This window comes from Molossus molossus, unplaced genomic scaffold, assembly GCF_014108415.1.
Source record: "Molossus molossus isolate mMolMol1 unplaced genomic scaffold, mMolMol1.p scaffold_m16_p_1, whole genome shotgun sequence".
Lineage (NCBI taxonomy): Eukaryota > Metazoa > Chordata > Mammalia > Chiroptera > Molossidae > Molossus > Molossus molossus.
The window spans coordinates 188,901,589-188,925,018 of NW_023425344.1; the positions used below are offsets into that span (position 1 = coordinate 188,901,589).

Consider the following 23,430-nt stretch of genomic DNA (forward strand, 5'->3'; position numbering starts at 1 on the left):
CTCGTGTTACACTTTAGATTACTGAAGGGTTAAGTTACAGAAATTTAGAAAAATAAACTAATAGTGAATACAGTTCTTTACAGCAAACTTCCATCATGTGATTCAATTTTCAGATAGAGTTTGGTTTGTTTTCTGTTATTTAAAACATTTAACTGAAGACCATCACTGATAACCTCTCATACATTCAAAAATATTTGAGTAACTACCATTTGTAAAATACTATACCAAAAACCACAGAGGATGAAATAAAAATGAAGACAGGCTCTTATTGCCTGTACTTATGGCCACCAGTCCTGCCAACTCATTAAAAGTTTACTAATACCAGGGTAAAGAACATGTTTAGAATGTCCTATATTTAATTCTTGAAATTTTCAGTGAGAACCACAAAAATGAGAAATTACATATCTGAGTCTGGCTGGTGTGGCTCAGTGGTTGAGCATTGACCCATGCACCAAGAGGTCACTGGTTCAATTCCCGGTCAGGGCACATGCCCAGGTTGTGGGCCAAATCCCCAGTCAGGGGGCATGCAGGAGGCGGTGGCCAGTTGATGTTCTTTCTCATCAGTGTTTCTCTCTCTCTCCCTCTCCCTTCCTCTCTCCCTAAAATCAATAAAGAAAAAAAATTAAAAAAAAAAAAAGAAAAGAAATTACATATCTAATTTGCATTTTGAGTTACCTACTAAAAAAGGTCTGTAGCCTCAATAAAAACAAACTGGACTGAGAAGGCGGTATTAAAGTTCATCTGTAAGAGTGAACAGAGCAAAGAGCACTTCAATCTTTCCACCTGACCACTCTTCGAGAAATCACATTCCTAGTCGGTTGGAACTAAGATGGAAAAAAAAGGATGAAAAATTCCCTAAGCACAGAAGGAAGAAAGAGGGCTCAAAGACATCTTTATTGTTACGCCATACCTTTAAAATTCTAAAACCTTTTATGTGTAGGGATTGGTAATGGTTTGCTGGCAGACACATATGCCATTTAAAGAATGATACTAGTGGCCAGCCAGTGTGGCTCAGTGGACTGAACATTGTCCCATGGACTGAGAGGTCCTCCCCGTTGGATTCCCAGTCAGGGCACATGCCTGGGTTGCGGGCTTGATCCCCAGTAGGGGGGCGTGCAGGAGGCAACCGATTCATGCATCTCTCTCATATGGATGTTTCTATCTCTCTCTCCCTTCCTCTCTCTCTAAAAAAAATCAATAAAAACATATTTTAAAAAAGTGATACTACTGTTAAAACAGAAAGAAAAATTATTTTAAAATAAGAATTTAGTTATAGTTTATAGCTATAGCCACTGTTAAATATATATGTCATGTGCTATGATGATATGTTGACTTATGACAATGGCTTTGAAGAGAGAATGCTTTACTTTCACTATGGGATCTCTGATGGGGTGACTTACAGAAACATTTTATTGAACCAAATATATTGCTACAAGTTAGAATAACTTTAGATAAAACTTTTAGAAATGCTTTAATAAGTTAACAAGTTTTGTTATAATCCGTAATACAAGTTCTAAGCTTTTGCAGGGTGCTACTGCAAATGAAGTCAATGAGTCAAATGGCTCATCACCAAGGCATGGGAAGGAGCTGTGATTTGCGGTAACTTTAGCTCCCCAATGGGGCATATGCTTGTCTTACACCATTTTAACAAGTACCTACTGGGAAGTGCACAGTTTTTAAATGAGTTCACAGATGGCAGGGGCTAAAGAATGGATACAGAACTAATGGGAGAAAACCAGTGATTATAATATCAAATAGTAAATACGTGAGAGTGACAAAGGATAAAGAGATGATAGAAAGTTACAAAGCAAGACTCAAAACAGACTAGGGAAAGAGGGAGAATTAAGCAATAATTAAAAATATAGTCATGAGATAGGAATAGGGGCAAAGAAGGAAAATTGGGCAAATAGTGAAAGCTGACCACACTCACCCAACACCTCTCTTATGCTGGGAACAGCACCTTCATTTTACTGAGGAGCTAGTGGCAGAACTGCAAACAGAGGACCTAGGAGCTGCCAGCTGCCATGATGCTAACCTCATGGAGACAGCCAGTCTGAGACAAGGAACAGATGGACAGAAGCAGAAAGGGAGCAGATGAGGCCCTGCATCTAGTTCCTCCTGAGGCCAGCCCCACCCTGGCCTCCACACAGCCTGGACAGATGGAACCTTTTTGGTACAGAAAAGGTAGGCTGGGTTCTGTTAGTTGCAACCAAAGGACTTTTACTGATGGAAGAGGTCGGATAAAATGCTAGTGATACACCTTCACACGATGGATCAGGAAACTAAAGCACAAGGAGCTAAGGGACCGGCCAGGGTTACAAGGTTACAGAGCTACACTGTGGGTCTGCAGCCTTCCAGGGTGGTACTGTTTCACTCTAAGACGAAAACTACAGAAATGAAAGTAGCAATGACACATTTTCATTATTTTTGCTGTCTATATTATCTATAGCAAACATTTATTATTTCACAATAGTAAGAAAGGTTACTGTAAAAAGGGTAGGAAGCAAATTTATGGACATTCTCAGGTTCATATCAGTCAGGAGACATTTTTTACTTAGCAGAATGGCTTAAAGTTTTGAACATATCCTCTATTAAAAAAGGCCAATTTCAATGACAATTTTCTTAAGAGAGTTAGAATCACTCAGGGGTAAACAGGTGCAAAACCAATCATCTAAGACAGGCTTAAGACTCATCCTTTAGCATGTTTCTCATGGATTTCAAAAATTTCATACCTTTGTGATGAATGGTGTTATGAAAACAAAAAACACATCATAGAGGAGGAGAAGGCCTAGAAGTATCACACATGACTGTTGAAAGAAACAAATTTAAAGGTCAAACTTCCCATATCTAAATTGAGATTATTTTTCAAGTTATAAATAAACATGTGAACATATATTTGAACACTATTTTTCAAAGAGGCATTAATAGTTATTACTATTTGTAGTTTTATTCTATAAATCCCATTAAAACGTTTATGTTCTTTATCCCACTTTTTATTTTATTTTATGTGTTTTAATCCCCATCCGAGGATATTTTTCAATTTATCATCAGATATTGTGGGAGGGAAGGAGTGAAAGAAAACATCGATGTGAGAGAGCCACATCGACTGGTTGCCTCCCACACAACCCTGACCAGGACCGGGGATGAACCGAAATCAAGGTGTGTGCCCTTGACCAGAATCGAACCTGAGACTCATTGGTCTGTGTGCCAACATTCTAACCACCGAGCCAAACCGGCTAGGACTATCCCCTCCTTTTTACAAAAAAGAATCACGAAACAAAGAAATGTTCTTCCCTGATATTTAATCTTTTAAGAATTTTATGAATTAGGCATATTATATAAATGATTAAAATACGGTCCGGCTGGTGTGGCTCAGTGGTTAGCATTGACCCATGCACCAAGAGGTCGCCAGTTCAATTCCCAGTCAAGACACATGCCTACATTGTGGGCCCGATCCCCAGTGGGGGGGCATGCAGAAGGCGGCCAGTTGATGTTCTCTCTCATCGATGTTTCTATCTCTCCCTCTCATTTCTTCTCTCTCTAAAATCAATAAAGGAAAAAAAACACCTTTATAAAAAAAAAATATATATATATATATATATATACTTTAGCTAGCAAATCAGTGGTTATCTGGAGCTGGGGTTTAGGATTGACTGAAAAAGGGCATGATAGAGCTTTAGAAGAGATGAGAAATGTTTAACTTGACTGAGATGATTACAGTGTTATATATTTGTAAAACATATGAAAGTCACACTTAAAATGGGTGCCTTTTATTATATGTAAATTATACCTCCATAAAGTCCCATGCATCAAAAGGTTGTGGGTTTGATTCCTGGTCAGGGCATGTACCTAGGTTGCAGGTTTAGTCCCTGGTCCAGGCGCATACAGGCAACCAATCAATGTATCTCTCACATCAATTTCTCTCTCATTCTCTCTCCCTCCCTCTGTCTCTAAAATCAGTAATAATAATAATAATAATAAAAACATAAAAAAGAAATTATTATTTTAGCCAACAGAGTAGTATACCTTACCTTGAAGTTGGGTAACTTCAGTGTTTTAATTAAATTCAGACAGAAAGCAATCCCCAAGACATCCTGTAAAATCCAAGCCCACCTAAAATCAAAAGAAGTTACTCTATTGTTTTATCCAGTTATTTTCAGATGGAACTTTTCAAAAGAATAGATCACTAAAGTAAAACTGTTCAATTGCTATGATTTGACTCTTCAATAATTAAGCAGCAATTATGGCAACAATAAAATACCTCTCCTATTCTCCATATTTGGTAATTTACTGTCCCAGAAGAATAATGAATACTATTATACTAAGAAAAAATTGAAAGGCTACCTCAGAAGAATGTATATCAGACAAATACATATTTATCTTTAATCTCTGAATTTATATATGTCTCCTTCCAGAAAGGTAGCTTATAACAAAAGATATTGGTGTTAATATATTTCTAGATAGCTGGAACATAAAGAGAACAAGAGCTATACAATATACTCTATCAGAAATTGATATGCATTAACTACCAATTGATTTATCATATTTGAAGCTGCCTAAAAGTGTATGAACTTTGCTCCCAAAATTTTAGGCCATTAAATGCTTTGGGCTTTAATAATTTTATTAAATTATTAAATAAACTTAAATATATATTTCTTCTGGTTATCCTTCCAACAAATGGATGAATGTCTGTATATTTTCTTATCTCCCCTTCTTTAGTAAATGAAAGGTAGCCTACTCTAGCATACTTATTCTTTTGCACGTTGCTTTTTTCACTTAAAATATATTCTGGAAATCACTGCATATCAATTCATATAGATCTTCATTCTTTATAGCAACATTGTACTCTATATATGTAAATAAGTCTATTTCAGCTTAAATGTTTAAATCATGAATCATATGACCTCAAATCCATTAACACAAGATGTGCTTATTTAACAAGTAACCTTTTTCAAGACTATAGTGTTCTGGGATAAAAGCAAAACACTTCCACAATAATAATGAATAATTATCAGGGCAAGACATAAAATAATTCATCTGTAATCTAAAAGCAAATAAACCAAGTATTTATACCTATCTTCATTTCTAAACACGGCCCAAACAGCAGCTACTGCCATGCACAGTCCAGCAAGAAAAATAAGTCTCACTTCAATGCTTTTGCCACGACACACAATCCTAAAAAAAAAAAAACAACAAATGGAAATAGGTTAGTTTATCTTGCAGATGAACCAAAATGTTCACTTAATAGAAATAACCAATGTTAACCACAGTCGCAAGAAAGCTATTGAAATACCAATGTAAAAGTCTTGATTTTAGGTAAAACATAATAAAATAAAATAATAAAATGCTTATCAGTTCCGTAGAACCTTCAGTGATGATGCACAGGTTCCACATCGGTGCTGTCAATCCAGTAGCCACCAGCTACCTGTGGCAGTTTAGCACTTGAAATGTGGCTAATGAAACCGAGGACCTGAGTTTTTCACCTTATTTAATTTTAATTAATTTAAATTTAAATAGCCACATGCATACTGAACTGCACAGGTTTAAAAGAAGACTCCTACTTTTTCTTGTATTGTTTCAAATTACAAAAACCAACATTACAGGAGTCCTTATAAGAGATACATACGTGCATTGTCCATATGGTATCTTATGAATTAGTGCAGCAAGACAGTTGTACAGACTCATTGCTGATGCTATGCAGAAAATTGCTATCATAACATAAACTAGGAAAAAACAAAATAAGACACTAAATTATATGAGAACAGAAAAAAAATGTAACAAGAAAGTTTACACATCCATATTAATTATTTAGCCTTCTCATTGGATCATGATACTTGTAATGCACTGACCATATTATAATCTGAATTGGTTACTAACAAAAATATTTAGATCTTGAATTTTAAGAGTATTTCTGTGTTGTTTTAGTTCCATTATACACTGGTAGGATTGCTTAAGGGGCTGAAGCTGGCTCGACACTACACTATCATTCAATTATTCAAACTGACATGTTTGTTAAAGATTTCTATAAAGTGAGTTGCAGACATTTGTGAATATTTAATTTTAATGTTAGAAATGGAATAATTAATAAATCATTATAAACATTTTTTAAATGCAGCTTGGAGATGAGAACTGATACTGTAGACATTAGCCATGCTACCTATAATTTCCTAAAGTAGAATTTATTTATAAATTACCTATGGTAAAACCAAATCCATTTAAACAAACCTCTTTGTTATGATACAATATTTAAGGCAGTTAAAATTGACCAGTGTTTTTCTATAGTACCTATACTTATTTGAGAATTCTTTAAAATCAAAAACATTTTATCTCTTTGTTGTTAAAATGTGGGGGATTATTGTATTCTAAAATAAAATAATAATTTGTTTTCTGAACTCTATTAGAATTTCACAATGGAAATACAAATTTTACCTGAATATTTCAAATTCCATTAAATTGCAGAAAACTATAACTGTTCTGCAGGTGAAAAAGAGAAAGTAATCTAGAGACAGTAAATCAGGAATAGCCACTTTCTAATGGGTGATCTTGGACAAATTCCTTTCTTAGTCCCTTGAGCATCAGTCTTTAAAATGTAAAATGTAATGATACCCATGCAGGGTTATTGTGAGGACTTAGATAAGTTAATATATATAAAATGCTTAGAACAGTATCTGGCACATAATATTATGTAACTGTTATTGTTATTTTAAGTATTGGTTATACATGGTAATACAAATAGTAAGACATTCAGAGATTGCCAAGTTAAGTTTGGCAGTCATCCACCAAAGGTCTCCAACCCAAGTTTTACAACACTGGTGGAAACCAGGCTGTTGAGGCCCTAACAGATTTCAGGTGTCTCATTCAGTGTCATACTACAGCTAAGAAAATGATTGGGCATGAAAAAGCATTTGGTTAATGTAACTGTCTTTAGTTACTTCCTTGAGCATGACAATCAAAATGGTAAGGGGAATCCTAGCAATTTAGTACAGTCCCATTATTTAATACTTTAAGAAAAGGCAGCGTATTTAGCCATAAGAAACCGTTTAGAGGTAAATCAAATCTTACAAAGCAATCAGTTTAAGGAAATATCCACCAAAAATTAAAAAAAAAATTTTTTTTTAATCCTCACCCGAGGACATTTTTGCATTCATCTTCAGATAGAGCAGGAGAGAGAGAAGGAGGAAGAAAGAGAGAGAGAAACATCGATGTGAGAGAGACACATTGACTGGCTGCCACCCACACAACCCCATCTGGGGCTAGCGACAAACTGAAACCGAGGTACGTGCCCTTAGCGGGAACGGAACCCGGGACTCTGGTCTGCGGGCCGAGGCTCTAACCACTGAGGAAACTGGCCAGGGCACAAAACATTCTTTAGGATAGGGCACAGAAATCTCTTTTTCTATCAAAGACCACTAATATATTGACTAGGGCTCGGACACAAATATTTGAAGGCTATTAAAATAGGAAAATCAGCTAGTCAATGACAACACAATACAAATAACACCCTAGAACTCACTCTCCCAACAGATTGAAATATGAGTGTTAGTCAAAGGATGATTATTTTCTAATTGGAAATATACGTCATAGGTCATAGTTTTTCATTGCTGCCACAGGACAGGAGAAATTGAGTAAGCTGAAACTAACCTTGAGGCCTCAATTTTCTAGTCCAGGAAATTATTCTAATGTTCTCCAAGTAAGTATTGTAGCCTTTGGTGGTTTTCACAAAGGGTTTTTGTTAGTTCTCATCAGGCACACTCCCCTTTTCCCTGGTCTTACCACCTCCTCTTTGTGCTGTATACTGGCCAGGGATGGCAAATTTCTATCCAATCAAACAATTGAGAAAATTGTCCAGGGTATGGACAAGCCATTATGTTCCTACCACACCTACTTAAAGATAAAAGTATCAGTTACACTGTAGACCACAGGCAAGTACCTGTGTGTCTTTAGATGTAGTATGATCCTAATAATTTATAGAAGTAAAACAAAATTCAAGTAATACAACATCTTGATTTGCAAACTGAAAAAAGAATAAACTACACTTTGGGGGTGAGCAAAGGCAATAAATCAGTAATCTGAATAACCTTCTATTTCATGTAACCAAAGACAGCAACCAAGAAATGCTTAGCTTGTTCTTTAGATACTAGGATTTCATGCTTTATCTTCAGGGAGGGAAATGTAGGGACCATAGCAATCCTTTCAAGTCATCCACAAAGAAGGGTTCTTATCTCAAGACAGTATATATTTTAATCTGAATATATTTTTTTAATCCCAAAGTAATGGGGACCTAACACTTTTAACCATTTAAAAAAAGTTAATATCACTTTTTAAATTATTCACTTAAGTTTTCCAGGTAGAATGCCTTAAAGGAAAAGATAAATCTGGCAAAGTAAGTGAAAAGATTGTACACTAAAAATGGCAAATATAAAACATGACTTCTTACCCAGCCATTTGTAGAAGAAATAAAGTAAGACCATCATAACACAGCAGACAACCACAAATATTACAACTGTTAGGGGACTAAAAGTTAAATATTCTTCCTTCTTTCTCCTCATTTCTCTGTCTTCGGTGTTTGTCATTGCCTTCATGTTTTCCCTGAATAAACATACACAGGAACTTCAGCAAATCTCTTCCAAGTACAACCATTTTTAAAATCTATCTTTAACACCAACTTAAATTTGTTATTGATTATAAAGTAACACACTTAAAAACAAAACCCGAACACCAAAAAGAAATATTTAATCCAGAAAGCAAAAATTCTGTATAATTATACCCTCCAAAAATAATGTTTTTAACCATTAACTTTTAAAACAGTGTTTTTTTCCTGGAGGCAAAAATTGTTGAAACAGATGGCATATATTATATTAATAAATTAATGTTTGTGGATATATTGACAGAATAATTTTCAGATGATAACCAATTCTTCTTACACACTTAATACTATCAATTTACACATAGTAAAGTACTTCTAAAATGAGCTTCTTTTCAATGGAAACACTACATTCTTCTGTCCATCAATTCAGTATTTACTATATGCTCATCAATGTGTTATGAAGGACTCACAGGAAGTTCAAGACCTAGCTTTGTCCTACCGTGATTTAAGACAGCAAAATATTGTTTCTAATTCCTTCAACAATCCCTGCTAGGTCACACAGTTAATACAAAGGAGAGACTGAACTGGACGAGGAAAGAGTCACAAGTGTCCCTTGTGAAACAGTTGGAAGCCACAACATCCTTTTCCAGCTCCAATCCTGTCAACTCTGGTCTATTGAACCATTTCCTGTGTGCACTCCCTGACCCTTCTCATCAGGTCTCAGCTCGATACAAACTTTAGGTAAAAAAAAGATTTTTTCTGTCAAATTACACATTTGCCAAACTGCTTATTTACCAACATGCCACTTTCTTATTAGAACCTTGTTGACTGAGATGGCCACCCCAGTAAGCACCTGTGACTTTAGGAAGGCTACCTGGGATGAGAGAAGAGAGAGAGTTTGGGGAAAGACATGCCAGCACCTTCCTGAAACTGCAGAGCTACAGGGTTATTAAAATAAGTTTCAATAAAAGTGATGCCCAAGTGGAAAAATGTGCCAACCTATGGTATCTATCATTACAAACAGATGCATTTAAAGATATTTTTATTAGAGTACACATGCAAGCCATGATAACGAAAGATTTATGTATTTGTAATTCAGTGTAATAGAAAGCACGAGGCAATTTCTTGAAGGGAAGACATATTAGATTTATATCACCTTAAAACACTACGATTTATCTTTTTATTTTTAATTTTTTTCTTCTTTATTGGTTTTTTAGAGAGAGGAAGGAAGAAGGTGAGAGAGATAGAAACACTGATGAGAAAGAACATCGACTGGATGCCTCCCTGCACTTGGAATCGAGCCCACAACCAGGGCATGTGCCCTGACTGGGAATTGAACTGGTGACCTCTTGGTGCATGGGTCGACGCTCAACCACTGAGCCACACTGGCCAGACCAATATATCTTTTTAAAAAAATGGTATATTTCAATTCTTCAAGAGCCACCCGCAATGAGAGGAAGCTAAGCTTTCTTCCATGCCATCTTGAGTTTATGAAGCTGGAGGACCAGTGATCTGACTATAGTAAGACTTCAAATCTCTACTGAAGAGTCTTCATATGGAACCAAGGAATCTTTCCCTTTTGCATAAGGTGCACCTTGCATTTGGCAGAGTAACTGTGGGTTATGAGAGCCTGTTCTGGCAAAATTTTCCTTCCCTAAGACTTATTCTCTTTCCTCTTATCTTTCAGTCCTAAATGATAATCCTTATGTTCTTAATAATCTACTTTTCATTGAAAATTTTCCTTTTTATCACTGATTCATATTCTCTTTCTTTATATTGTCAAATCCACCCCAACCCAAACACACATACACTTACTTGTCTTTATCTTTATCTTACTCTTAGACTCAGCCACCTCAATATTAAAATCTACAATCTCACAGGTAAAGGATATCTCCTCTCTCAGCATGGCTACTAAAGGCAACAAATTCTTTGTTTCTGCCTATCATGATGATTTGTGAATAAAAAAAAGCTTATATGTATTCCTCTCCCATCTCCGATTTTCTTGAGGAGGAGGCTGTCCTAACATGTACATGTATGAAGTCTGCCTTGTCAACTCAAAGTGTAGTCCACGGGCCAGCAAAATCACTTGGAAGCTTGTTAGAAATGCAGGACCTCGGTCCCCAAACCAAGGCTCCTAAATCTGAACTTATATTTGAATAAGATCTCAAGACAGTTTGTATGCACATTAGTTTGAAAAGCACCACTCTAAAGAAACAATTTACATAGTAATGGAAGTACAAGGTGATTCTAAATTAAGTGGGAAAAGATTTTTAATGAATCAGTAGCTTTTGGGAAATTATAAAGTTTCAACAAATACTCTAGAAAACAATTGGAGATCTTCTTACATACCATGTTTTATAAAGATTAACATTAATGAAGAAAAAACAATGCTTATATGAAAACATGTGACTGATATATGTTAAAACATGTTTTCCAAATATGGGAAATATGTAAAGTTCAATACTCCAGGAACCTATACTTGTTAAACCCTAAGATTTCCGCTCTTCGTGTAAATCAATCCAATTTTAGTATTTTAAATTACAAATAAGCTTATTAGCTTCATTTAGTTGCAAATAAGCCCTTCTTTTTTTTTTAAATCCTCACCTGAGGACATTTTTCTATCTTCAGGCAGAGTGGGTGGGAAAGAAAGGGAAACATGGGCCCAGGGACAAACTGCAACCGAGATACTTGCCCTTGACGGGACTCAAACCTGAGACTCTTCGGTCTGCAGGCCGCTGCTCTACCACTGAGCCAAACTGGCCAGGGCACAAACAAGTCCTTTTTAATGAAATCTAGAGATGAATTCACAAAGTGAATATATTGTCCATTATGGATGAAATAATGTGATCTGAGCCCTTTTTTTATTCAGAGTTATAAATATGAACTAATCTTTCTATACTATATTGCCTGCTTTAATCTAGAGCCAAAGGTACATAACCGTAAGAAGATTGGGTTTAGGTTGTTACTAAATAGGAAAATCCAAATTTTATGTACATTTAAAATTTCTACATGTAAATTAAAATATGGATTTGTTTAATATATTCAGAATTCCTAAAGCATTTGAACAGAATGATGAGGTCACACTGTAATGACTAAACCAGAAGGAGCTGAAAAACTCCCCACCTTCTGCTTATTTTCTTCCAATCCAAATAAATAGGCCTGTTAGGATACTAAGTATCTTCATCTTTCTTGGGAGAGATAACTGAACATCTTAATTCAAAAGCGTCTTTGAGCTCTGGCCAGTTTGGCTCAGCAGTTAGAGCATTACCCGCAGGTGATCCTACTCAAGGGCACATGTACCTGGGTTGCAGATTCAATTCCTGACCCTAGTCAGTTGGGGCCCTGCGGGAGGCAATCAATTGATGTGTCTCTTGCACATCAATCTCTCTCTCTCTTCTCCCCTCCACTCTCCTTTCTACACTCTCTAAAATCAATGGAAAAATATCCTCAGGTGAGTATTAACAACAACAACAACAAACATTTTTTTAATAAAAGAATCTTTGACAGAATTTAAGAGTCTTTGATGGAATTTCAGTGTTTCCCTGCCAGGAGAGGAGGTAGAGGAAGCTGTGACTCCCTTCTCAGTGGAAAGTTAAATGACCCGCATGAGGACAAACTGTAACCTGATCTTAACCACACATATTCCGCGCTCAGGTAGAATTTTAAATGTTGTTACATGATTAAAATTATTTCAAACAATAATTTCTTCCCATTTATCACAAAAACCACTGAAGTTTAATTAAACTTACAATTCAATTAGTCCACTCCAGTATCCTCCTAATGCCACAGTGAACACAGAAATTGCAAAAATAACTACCATTGTATAGTCAAAGTTAGGCCATGATGGAGAATACATTTTCACAGTAATGTCATCTCCAAGAGTCTGAAAGGCAAAAAGTAAGTGTTAAAACACCAGAATTCGTTTTCTTTCCACTATAGCACATGGCAGCAATACTCCAATTTCACTCTGGAATGGATACTGTATCAGGCAGTCAAGAATACTAGAACTGCCTTGGCCAGTTTAGCTCAATGGTTAGAGCGTTGGCCCATGGACCAATGAGTCACAGGTTCGATTCTGGCCAAGGGCATGTACCTTGGTTGCAGTTCATCCCCAGCCCTGGTCAGGGTCATGCAGGAGGCAACCAGTCGATGTGTCTCTCTCACACTGAAGTTTCTCTCTCTCCCTTTTTCTCCCCCCTACTCTGTGTGAAGATAAATAGGAAAACAAACAAACAAAAAAACCTCAGGTGATGATTAAAAATAAATAATAAATAAAGACCCGGTCAGCCTTCACAGCTCCTTGTTAGCAAGTGCAGCATGTATAATAATTTAAGTTAAATACCAGTGGTTAAAAGCACAGAGTTGTGCTATATATGAACTTTGTCTAATATGTAATTACTAATTTACCTGCTTCATATCTTTAAAATCTTTGTGGTTTATAAATGCAATCAGTATTTTCACATCATGAAATTCAGATTTATTCCCTGATGGAGGAAACTAGAAAAAAAAACATACGATGAAAATGTATGAACTAATACATTTACAGAATAAAATCCAAATTATTCCATTAAATATAAAATTACATCTTTTTAAAGTTATACCAAAGTTTTATGTGTTCTTAATATTATAGCAAGTTCTCAAACTGATATATACAGGTATATCATATACATCTCTCTTTCTTTCATACACACACACACTTGTTCCTAACAGTCTTATCTACTTTAGGAATAGAAAAGAAACTACAAAAATTTCCAATTAAGTGCCTGTCATAATCAGAACATTTATTTTAAAAGAACCCTACCATGAAATTACTCAAAACTCAGCCCCTAAACCACACATAAAGAAGATAGTTCACTTTGTGAAATTTGATACAATGAGCTCAGAAGAAGTTATGGTAGTCTTATAACTTACTAGGACACTGTTATTGGCAACCAGCAATGCTTCAGCACCTCCTGTTTGTGCAATTCTGGCTTTTTCAAGAAAATGGCAGGTTCCCCATTGTACCACAACGGCTTTGTTCTTTATTCCCTCAGGAGGAATATCAGAAATGTTGCACAGTGGTGTGGAAGTTAGATTCTTCAAACTAATGGAAGTCTGAAAAGAAGAAATGTCTTTAACATGATAAATATCATACTTGACCCTGAACGCATTTAGTGACCAAGTATCTACTGATTTAATACAATGTTCTTTTACATTAAAAATATTTTATAATGACCAGGTTTTGAGGTATTTTAAAATCCCTTGCTTTTCCCACAGAGAGAAAAATACTTAAGCTAAAGCAATAAAATAATTATTATTTATTAATCATATATTATAACTGGTTCATACACTAAAACATAACAATCACTCATTTTCACCTTTCCATATTTTTGTTTACAAATAAATAGTGACGGAGATGTACTTACTGCATTTTCTAGGGTGTGCGGAAGAGCTGTCCAGTGAGGGTTGTAGAGCATGCAGTAGTCCTTAGACGGGGAAGGTGTGCCGTCTCCAGACGCATGCAGGATTGCTTCCTGAGCGGCTGTCTAGGACACGAACAGGAATTTTCACACTGGTGAAAATTTGGCTTGCCAAAACAACTCAGGATTTTAATAAAGCTATTTAGTACAGGTTTGACCACATTTCCTTAAGAGAGGAGGTCTTCCAATGAATTTACTTTTTCTTGTTTGAAAAAAAAAATACTGAAACAATACACATATGCCTAGAACACGTTCTTTGAAAAAGTCACTTTCTTATGGGGATACAATTATGGCCCTTGTTGTAAGAGCCATATCCCAGGAAGGATTCTTGCTATGATGTGAGCGTTTCGGTACTCCCTTCACAGCCTGAAACTTTCCTTCCCAGCCCTTAGGAGTTGTTACTTCATTGTTCGTGTTCTAGAAAAGAAAATCTACTTGAATCCTTAACTGGTCATACCTTCTGTATTCAAAGAGTAACAAGGGTTAAAAAATAGTACATTTTTTGGGGGAAAGAACCAGAGAACTCTCAAGTTCTGAGGATTCTGCAACTGCCAATTCAAAAGACCAATCCAAAGTTTAAAGTGAGGAAAAAGAAGAGCTAGGAAAATGTTATTTCCTTTTGCCTCACTTCCCACTACGTGGAGAGAGAGAGAGAGAGAGAGAGAGGGGGGGGGGGTAGATGAGAGAAAGAGAGAGAAAGAGACAAGAGGTAAGAAGTGAATGAAAAGAATAACTATTACACAAGAGGGTGGGAGTGGAGTGCATGAAATGATGAGGCACCCTAAGATAACCAGAATCCCAATCCACACCACAATTCCCTTCAAACTTGGATCAATCCAAAACTCACCTCCCTCCTCCTCTGAGTAAATCTTTCTCTAAAACATAGGGGAGAAAAAAGACTGCTTGGCAAATAACGATGATGGACTAAACCTATACCATTAAAGCATGCATTAGTTTGAGCCACATCAAATTGCTGATATTGGACCATTTTAATCTATAAAATTGGTAATTTCATATAAGACAACCTAAATTTGTAATGAGTAAAAAAATGCTCTAACCCATGCTCTCCTATCTAAAATCTTCCTTGAACATTTGGGATTAGAAGGCTTTCTGGAATAATAGGGGCTCATTAGCTTAAGGATCTAAGCAAGTACAGGGAATTCCTTTTAAATGCCATCAAATTACACAGAATAATTAGATAAAGATATTATTTGGGGGGGGGGGGATTAGTTTTCATTCAGCTATATACTTGGTGGCCATGAATGGATTCTGACAGCAGAGATGAATCAATATGCTAAACTGTCACTATACACCAAATTATATTTAAGTTACAAACACACTATACAAATCAAACAAAGTAAATTTAGGTTATTTTCATGCATTGTCTGATTCAATACCACCGTTTTATAAATGAGGGTTCTGAGACTCAGAGAAGTTACTAATATAGCCTACCTAAGATCATACAGTAGAATCATCCACAATTCTAACTACGGAGAGCAATCCTCTGAATAATTATGAGGGCTGATTAGGTTTAGAGTAAACATTTTTTAAAAGAATACAACATAAGTGAATTGGGTACTTCTTACTGCAGCCAATAAAATGGCACATGATGTCAGGATGTCCCCCTATTAGTGATACCAAGTTTGATTACTTGGTTACACAGTAACTGCAGGATTTCTCCAGTGTAAAGTTATATATTTTTTTCCCTTTGTGACTGCTAAGGAAATAATATTTCGTACCATGTGAACAGTTCAGTAATCTCTCACCTAATGTTTTAGCTTCCATGAGGATCTATACCTGAATTTTATTTTACATATTATGTTGGGGATTGCAAAACAGTAAACGTTATTTAATATTGTCATTCCTTTTATATTTATTAGCTAGTATTCTTCTTTAAAAATTTTGCTCTCTCTCTTCACCACCTTTTGTTTAGTACCACAGACTCGTTGATTATTATTTATTTATTTAAATTTTTTTCTTTATTGATTTTAGAGAGAGGAAGGAAGAGGGATAGATGGGAACATCGATGAGAGAGAACATCGAATGGCCGGCTCCTGCATGTCCCCCACTGGGGATGTGGCCCACAACCTGGGCATGTGCCCTGACCGGGAATCAAACTGGCAACCTCTTGGTGCATGGGTCCATGCTCAACCACTGAGCCACACCAGCCGGGCTTTTTTTATTTTTTAATACTCACCCGAGGACATTTTTTTTTTTTTCATTTATCTTCAGATAGAGTGGGAGGGAGAGAGAGAGAGAGAAGCATCGATGCGAGAGAGACATCGACTGGTCGCCACCCACACAACCCCAACTGGGTCCGGGGACAAACTACAATCAAGGTATGTGCCCTTAGCAGGAACCGAACCCGGGACTCTCTGGTCCACAGGTCGAAGCTCTAACCGCTGAGCCAAACCAGCCAAGGCTCGTTGATTTTTTTAAAACTCCAATGCAGTATAGTTACATTTATGCATTTGATGTTCAAATTGTCCCAAATTTGGCCAGTAGAAACTCTTCCAGCTGGTTCTCTGTATCCTTTTGACAGGGCCCCATTAGTCTTTGAGGATTTCCATGTTTTTTTGCACCAGATGTCCTAGGCTAACTTCACCCTTTACCAGCCATTCCACAAAGCTTCTTTTGGAGAGGGATAATATTTAGATCAGGATTTAAGTTATTGTGCACATTGCTATTGAAGTGGTACAACCTTTACAATAAACAATTGGCAGTATCAATAAAAAATTTCAATACACAGAATCCTGATTCATATCCCACAGATGTATTCCATAAATATAAATGTACAAGGATATTCACTGCAGTACTATTTATTATAGCAAAAAAAAACTTCCACCAATAGGGAGCCCATTACATTATGGTACACACTGCACACAGCTATAAAAAAGAAAAAACTGGCTGGTTTAGCTCAGCCATTGGGAGTATCAGCCTGCACACCAAAGGGTCATGGGTTCGAGTCCCAGTCATGGGCATGCACCTGGGTTGCAGGTTTGTTCCCCAGTCCTAGTCGGGGTCATACGGAAGGCAACCAGTCAATGTGGCTCGCACATCGACGTTTCTCTTTTTCTCTCTCTCCCTCTCTTCCTCCCTTCCACTCTATCTAAAAAATCAGTGGAAAAATATCCTTGGGTGAGGATTAACAAACAAACAAAAAGAAACAACTAGATCTATCTATAGATACAGATGTCCACAGTGAGAAAAGCAAGTTCCAGGGAGATATTTATGGTGTAATTCTATTTTTATAAAAGTAATGACCCTCCCACCAAAGCTCCTTATATATATGTACACTTATGTGAGCTTGAAGAAGGATGTGGAGAAAGACACACCAGACTATTAAAAACAAATTTAGTTTGGCCCTGGCCGGTTTGGCTCAGCGGTTAGAGCATCGGCCTGCGGTCCAGAGAGACCCGGGTTCGGTTACTGCTAAGGGCACGTACCTTGGTTGCAGTTTGTCCCCGGCTCTGGTTGGTCATGCGGGTGGCAGCCACTCCATGTGTCTCTTTCATGTCAATGTTTCTCTCTCTCTCTTCCTCTCTTTCCCTCCTACTCTATCTGAACAAAAAATGGAAAAATATCCTCAGGTGAGGATAAAAAAAAATTTAGTTTATTAACAATATATGTTATGAGTTTTGAAAGGAAAGACTGGGATTAGAATGGCAGCTTTACCATTTACTGGCTATGCTATAAGTCATTTAACCTGTCTTAAGCTTCAACATCCTCAGTTTTGAAATGACAATAATGTCAACCTCATAGAGTTGTCATGAAGATTAAGTTAGATGAGCCCTGGCTAGGTGGCTCAGTTGGTTGGAGTGCCGACCCATACCACAAAAGGTCGTGAGGTTGATTCCCAGTCAGGGCACTTACCCAGATTTCGGGATGGATCCCGCCCGGAGTGCGTACGGAAGGCAACCGATTAATGTTTCTCTCTCTCTAAAATCAATAAAAACATATCCTCAGATGAGCATTAAAAAAAATCTTTTTTTAAAGATTGTTAGATGATTAAATTGTTTGCACATATGAAGCTCTTAATAAATGATAACTGCCCAGCCGGTGTGATTCCAGGTCAGGGCACATGCCTGGGTTGCAGACTCAATCCCCCGTGGGAGGCATGTAGAAGGCAGTCAATTGATGTTTCTCTCTCACATCGATGTTTAGCTCTCTCTCCCTTCCTTTTTCTCTAAAAAAAATCAATAAAAACATTTTTAAAAACGTACAAAAAATAAATAAAAGGTAACTATTATTAATAATACACCTAGACCTTGCTAAGTACTGGTACCATCAGAAGAAGTACAAGATAACTAGGTTTGGTAGGATGTGGGGCTGGGGGTGATAACTAAAGGGTATGGGGTTTCCTTCTTTTTAAAAAATTTGACTTTATTTTTATTTTTATTCATTTATTTTATCCTCACCCGAGGACATTTTTTTCCATTTTTTGTTCAGATGGAGTGGGGGGAAGAGAGAGAGAGAGAAACATCGATGTGAAAGGGACACATCGAGTAGCTGCCACCTGCACAACCCAACCAGGGCCGGGGACAAACTGCAACCAAAGTACGTGCCCTTAGCAGGAAATGAACCCTAGTCTCTCTGGACCGCAGGCCGGTGTTCTAACCGTTGAGCCAAACCGGCCAGAGCTTGACTTTATTTTTAGATCAGCTTTAAGGTCATAGCAAAACTGAGCAGGGAGTAAGACTTCCCACATACCCCCTTACCACACACATGCAGAGCCTCCCCCTATTATCAACATGCACACCAGAGTGGTACACTTGTCACAATTAATGAACCTACATTGACACATCATTACCACCCAAAGTCCATAGTTTACATTAGAGTTCACTCTTATGTTCTAAGTTATAGGTCTTGATAAATGTATGACATGTATCCATCATTACTCTATCATATGAAATAGTTTCACTACCCTAAAAATCCTCTGTGTTCCACCTATTTGGTTTCTTTTTGAGGTGATGTAAATGTTTTAAAATTGACTGTGGGGCCCTGGCCGGTTTGGCTCAGCAGTTAGAGCATCATCGACCCTTGACCAAAGAGTCTCAGTTTCAATTCCCTGTCAAAGGCACATACCTAGTTTCAGGTTCGATCCCTGGTAAGGTTTGTGAGGGAGGCAACCAATCAGTGTGTCTCTCTCACACTGATGTTTCTCTCTCTCCCTCCCTCCCTCCTTTGCACTCTCTCTAAGAAAATCAATGGAAAAATATCCTCAGGTGAGGATTAACCAGAAATAATAGTAATAAAATAAAAATAAAATTGACGGTGGTAATGGTTGCAGACATCTGTGAATATATTAAAAGTTACTGAACTGTATACTTTAACTGGGTGAATTGTATGGTATGTGAATTATATCTCAATAAAGCTGCCCCTTCTCAAAAGAAACATGAAACGAGAAACTATAGTCTTACTGGAAAGATTAAAAACAAATTTGAAGGGTCTGGCTGGTGTTGCTCAGTGGTTGAGCATTGACCCATGCACCAAGAGGTCAATGGTTCGATTCCTGGTCAGGACACATGCCCAGGTTGTGGGCCAGATCCCCAGTGGGGGGCATGCAGGAGGCGGCCAGTCGATGTTCTCTCTCATTGATGTTTCTATCTCTCTCTCCCTCTCACTTCCTCTCTCTCTCAAATCAATAAAGGAAAAAAAACATACACAAAAACAAATCTGAAGGTGAAACGGATTAAGAAGTACAAAACTGTCAGTTATAAAAATAGTCATGGGATGTAAGGTACAGCATAGAGAAAATAATCAATAATATTGTAATAACTATGTTTGATGTTAGATGTTAGATGGCTACTAGAGTTATTGGAGTAATCACTTTTTAAGATATAAATGTCTAGTCACTATATCGTACTCCTGAAAGTAGAACAATATTGTATGTGAACTGTAACTGAAAAATAAATTTTAAGAAAACCTGGAACAGATAATCACAAACAAATGTAATTAAAGTCAGAGTCTCTAGTAAAAGCTTGAGTGGTTACAAGAGTGTTAACAGTGCAAACTCCTGGCCCCTATTCCAGACCTACTGAATCAGAAACCCTGGGCAGTGCATTTTTAACAAGCCCTTCAGGAGAGTCTGCTTGTTAACATTTGAGAACCATAGTTGTAGTAGCAGCGCTTCTCAAGATTTTCTGTGCATACCAGTCATTTAGTGATCATATTAAAAAGCAGATTTTGATTCAGAAGGTCAGTAAGAGCATGAGATTCTACATTTCTAACAAACTCTCAGGTGACGTTGATGCTGCAGGTCTATGAATCGCACCGAGTAGCATGGCTATAAAACAACAGAGTAGCGGAAACCAAAACACTGTGGGGTCAATTAAGTTGGGAAGCATTAGTGAAAAAGGCTTGAAATGCAGTGTCCCTTCAAACATTACAAGGACAAAATTAGGTGAGACTCGTGGTCCACCCATGATAGTGTCAGATCATCTGACAATGACCCTATGGTGGAAGGGCAGGACACCTTCCTTTACATCTCCCAAGTTCCAGACATGTTCCAAAACATCTGAGTTGTCCCCTGCAATCAACTGTCGTCTAATTTATGGGACTTTACTCAACTTAAAAATGTGTTTATATTTTCTATTGGTAATGACAAAATTCTTAGTAAAAACCTCAGTCTCAAAAGCTTGAAGGAATTTAGAGGTAACACAGTGAAGTCCTTCCATTTTATAGCTCAAACAGATCCAACATGATCAAAACAAACCAGTCTTCGGGGCCAGGATTAGAACTGAGCTCTCCAGAACCCAGACAAGCAGTCTTTCAACTCCGTTATCACTTCTGGTTCCTTCGTGTAATCCCTAAGCAGCTCTTAGTGCCCAAACACCACCCTCCAGTTCTAACGTTGCTCGCACACATCTCTGTATTAGCTGTCAAGTCCCTCCTTCCCAATACTGGTGTGGGTCTCCTACCACCACTCAAATTCTTCTAGTAACCAATCAGTTCCTTCCACACCCTAAATATCCCAAACTCTAAATCGTTCCTTGTACTCTTCCAAATACCCCCAATTCTAGGACTCGAGAGTTCATGGAATTCCTTTCCCTATAACAAATGCTCCTTACTGCTTGCTCCAAATCCCCCCTCTTCACACCAGTTCCCACAACCACTGACTATGGAATCAAGTGTTCTCCAGGGCCATCAAATTATCAATTTCACACAAGTGCCTTTATTTTCTGCATTTTACTTGACCCTCATGTAAGGGAAATAATTTAACTAGCTCTTAGTAAAAAGTTCTTCCTTTTTTTTTTTACTCAAATTTACCTCACATAAAACTTCCTGGGACATGGATACAGTGTGGTGAAGGCCTGGGGTGGGGCAAGGGTTGGGTGGAAGGGGACAAAGTTGGGGGGATATGGGGACATCTGTAATACTGTCAACAATTTTTTGAAAATTTAATGGGATGCCTGTTTGTGAACAATTCCTAATTTAATTTATTCAGATCACTTGACTTCAATCGTATTCCATCATCTTTTTTCAAATCAATGAGTATTGATGTTTAAGTCTATTTTAATGTTATAGCTGCCTATTCCTTTGACCATTTTTATCCTAAATAGCTTTGGTATGGCAAGTGTCAAATGATTACCAAAAGTCTAAAAAAAAAGAACTGTAGGGGTGTATGTATACTATACTCACATCCTTGCAGATATACTACCGCCTCATCGTCCCAGACCAATCAAGCCTTAAAGAGACATGTATAAGGACTTTTATTTTATAAGTGTACTTACACTGAGTCAGTCTTGCTCTGACCTTCAAATCCCTGTCTCTTGGGGCTGTGTTCATGCTTCACACTCCAGTCACCTGGTAGTTCCAACCATGGGCATTTGAATTCCTGGCCTCTGTTCCAACAGCCTCTTAATGCTGGCTCACCAGCCCAATATTAACTTACTGGGAACAGGCCTGTTCTACTCTTGTCCAAGCTAACAGCACTGTTCGAGGATTCTTCATTGACCTTGGCTAACAGGTTTGGTGTGTTTGTCTTCTACCCTTTTTTCTCTTTCAAAAGGTATCTTCCATCACTGGATCTATTTTCCAAATTTAAGTCTTCACATATTCCTTGAAAAATAACAATTCGCTAGCTAAAAGTTTACCTAACATACCGCTCCCACGCTGTATCCATGCCATCCTTCGGGTCTTCCAGGACTCTGTATCTTGGCCCATTTTCATCTGACCAAGATAAGGCTCTGCATAATGCAGTGTTAACCTTTATCCATGTATATATTCAATTCCCTTAACAAGCAAAACAAAACAAACCAAAACAAAAAAAACTTAACAGATTAGTCAAGCATGGTTCTTCTTTTTTCCTGGAGATTATGCTCAGAAATCTGTGCAGCAGTTTCTTATTCTTTATTATAGACCATATGTCTTGAACTTTAATGTTCTCGTTGAAATGCAGGTTCTGACCCAGTAGATCTTAGGGGGAGCTTATGATTATGCATTTCTACAAGCTTCCAAGTGATGTCCTGATGTTGGTCCACAGAACACATGCTTACAGACTTCATCATAAATAGCAGTGAAACCCGCCAGTCTTCTAGATATTACTGGGGTCCTAGGTATTTTCTCAAGAGCGAAGAGTCACATCGTCCCTGCAGTCTGTTGGTATAGCCAACGTTCGTGGTTGGCCAGCAGTTTTCCCACTTCACCTATAAGTTCTCTCCAGTAAATGTATCACTGAGTCTCAGCTTCCTCAACATCGCCCCTCTGGTCTGTCCATTAAACCTGGTTTATGTTATTTGTATAGTTATCCATTAGATGTACTTAATCCTTTCCTGCAATCTTACTTCATAAAATCGACAAATTAAACTATTCTATTTTTAGACAACAGACAGGAGGGCTGAGACTTTGGGGCAAATTTTGTTAACGAGTAGACTTTATAATGAGAACTAGCAATTTAAAAATCACCTCTATTCCTAAACCATAAGATATGAAGTTGCAATGTAACCACTGAATTGGTCAATGCTGAGAGCCACAGTCACTCACACCATTACCCTTACATCATGGCAATGTAGGAGGTGTCCCTTTCCTTACAGACATCTTTCTCTTTTCATAGGAGTGAGTTTTAAGTCAATAGCAATACAGTAAAAGTAAGGGTCCTCTGCAGGGAAGGCAGAGTTGGGGTTGTATGTCTAAATGACACAGGTTCCAAAGTCAGGCTTAAATAAATTTCTGATCCTTTGTTACTATATATATATTTCCTCCCTAATAACTTACATAATCAAGACAATCTACATTGTTCCTATTCCTACTTTCAGTATTCAGGGGTTATGGAAATGATGCACTAACACTGACTAGACCCAGACACACAGAGATTAAGTATAATCTTATTAATTAGTGGCTCAGTGGGAGATAGGGCATCAAACAGGTATTTACAGGGAATCC

The 23,430-nt window shown here is 37.4% G+C and overlaps 1 protein-coding gene across 1 annotated transcript in view; it reads right to left on the reverse strand.

Annotated features, from left to right (window-relative positions):
* Positions 1 to 23,430, reverse strand: part of SPPL2A (signal peptide peptidase like 2A) — a 64,082-nt gene that overhangs the window by 16,632 nt on the left and 24,020 nt on the right. Inside the window, exons 4-12 of the mRNA XM_036249468.1 lie at positions 13,993 to 14,112; positions 13,499 to 13,681; positions 12,995 to 13,084; positions 12,337 to 12,470; positions 8,438 to 8,589; positions 5,627 to 5,723; positions 5,074 to 5,175; positions 4,032 to 4,113; positions 2,733 to 2,807 (exon numbers count right to left, since the gene is read on the reverse strand). Of these exons, the coding sequence (XP_036105361.1) occupies positions 2,733 to 2,807; positions 4,032 to 4,113; positions 5,074 to 5,175; positions 5,627 to 5,723; positions 8,438 to 8,589; positions 12,337 to 12,470; positions 12,995 to 13,084; positions 13,499 to 13,681; positions 13,993 to 14,112 (1,035 nt within the window). The remainder of the gene's footprint in view (positions 1 to 2,732; positions 2,808 to 4,031; positions 4,114 to 5,073; positions 5,176 to 5,626; positions 5,724 to 8,437; positions 8,590 to 12,336; positions 12,471 to 12,994; positions 13,085 to 13,498; positions 13,682 to 13,992; positions 14,113 to 23,430) is intronic.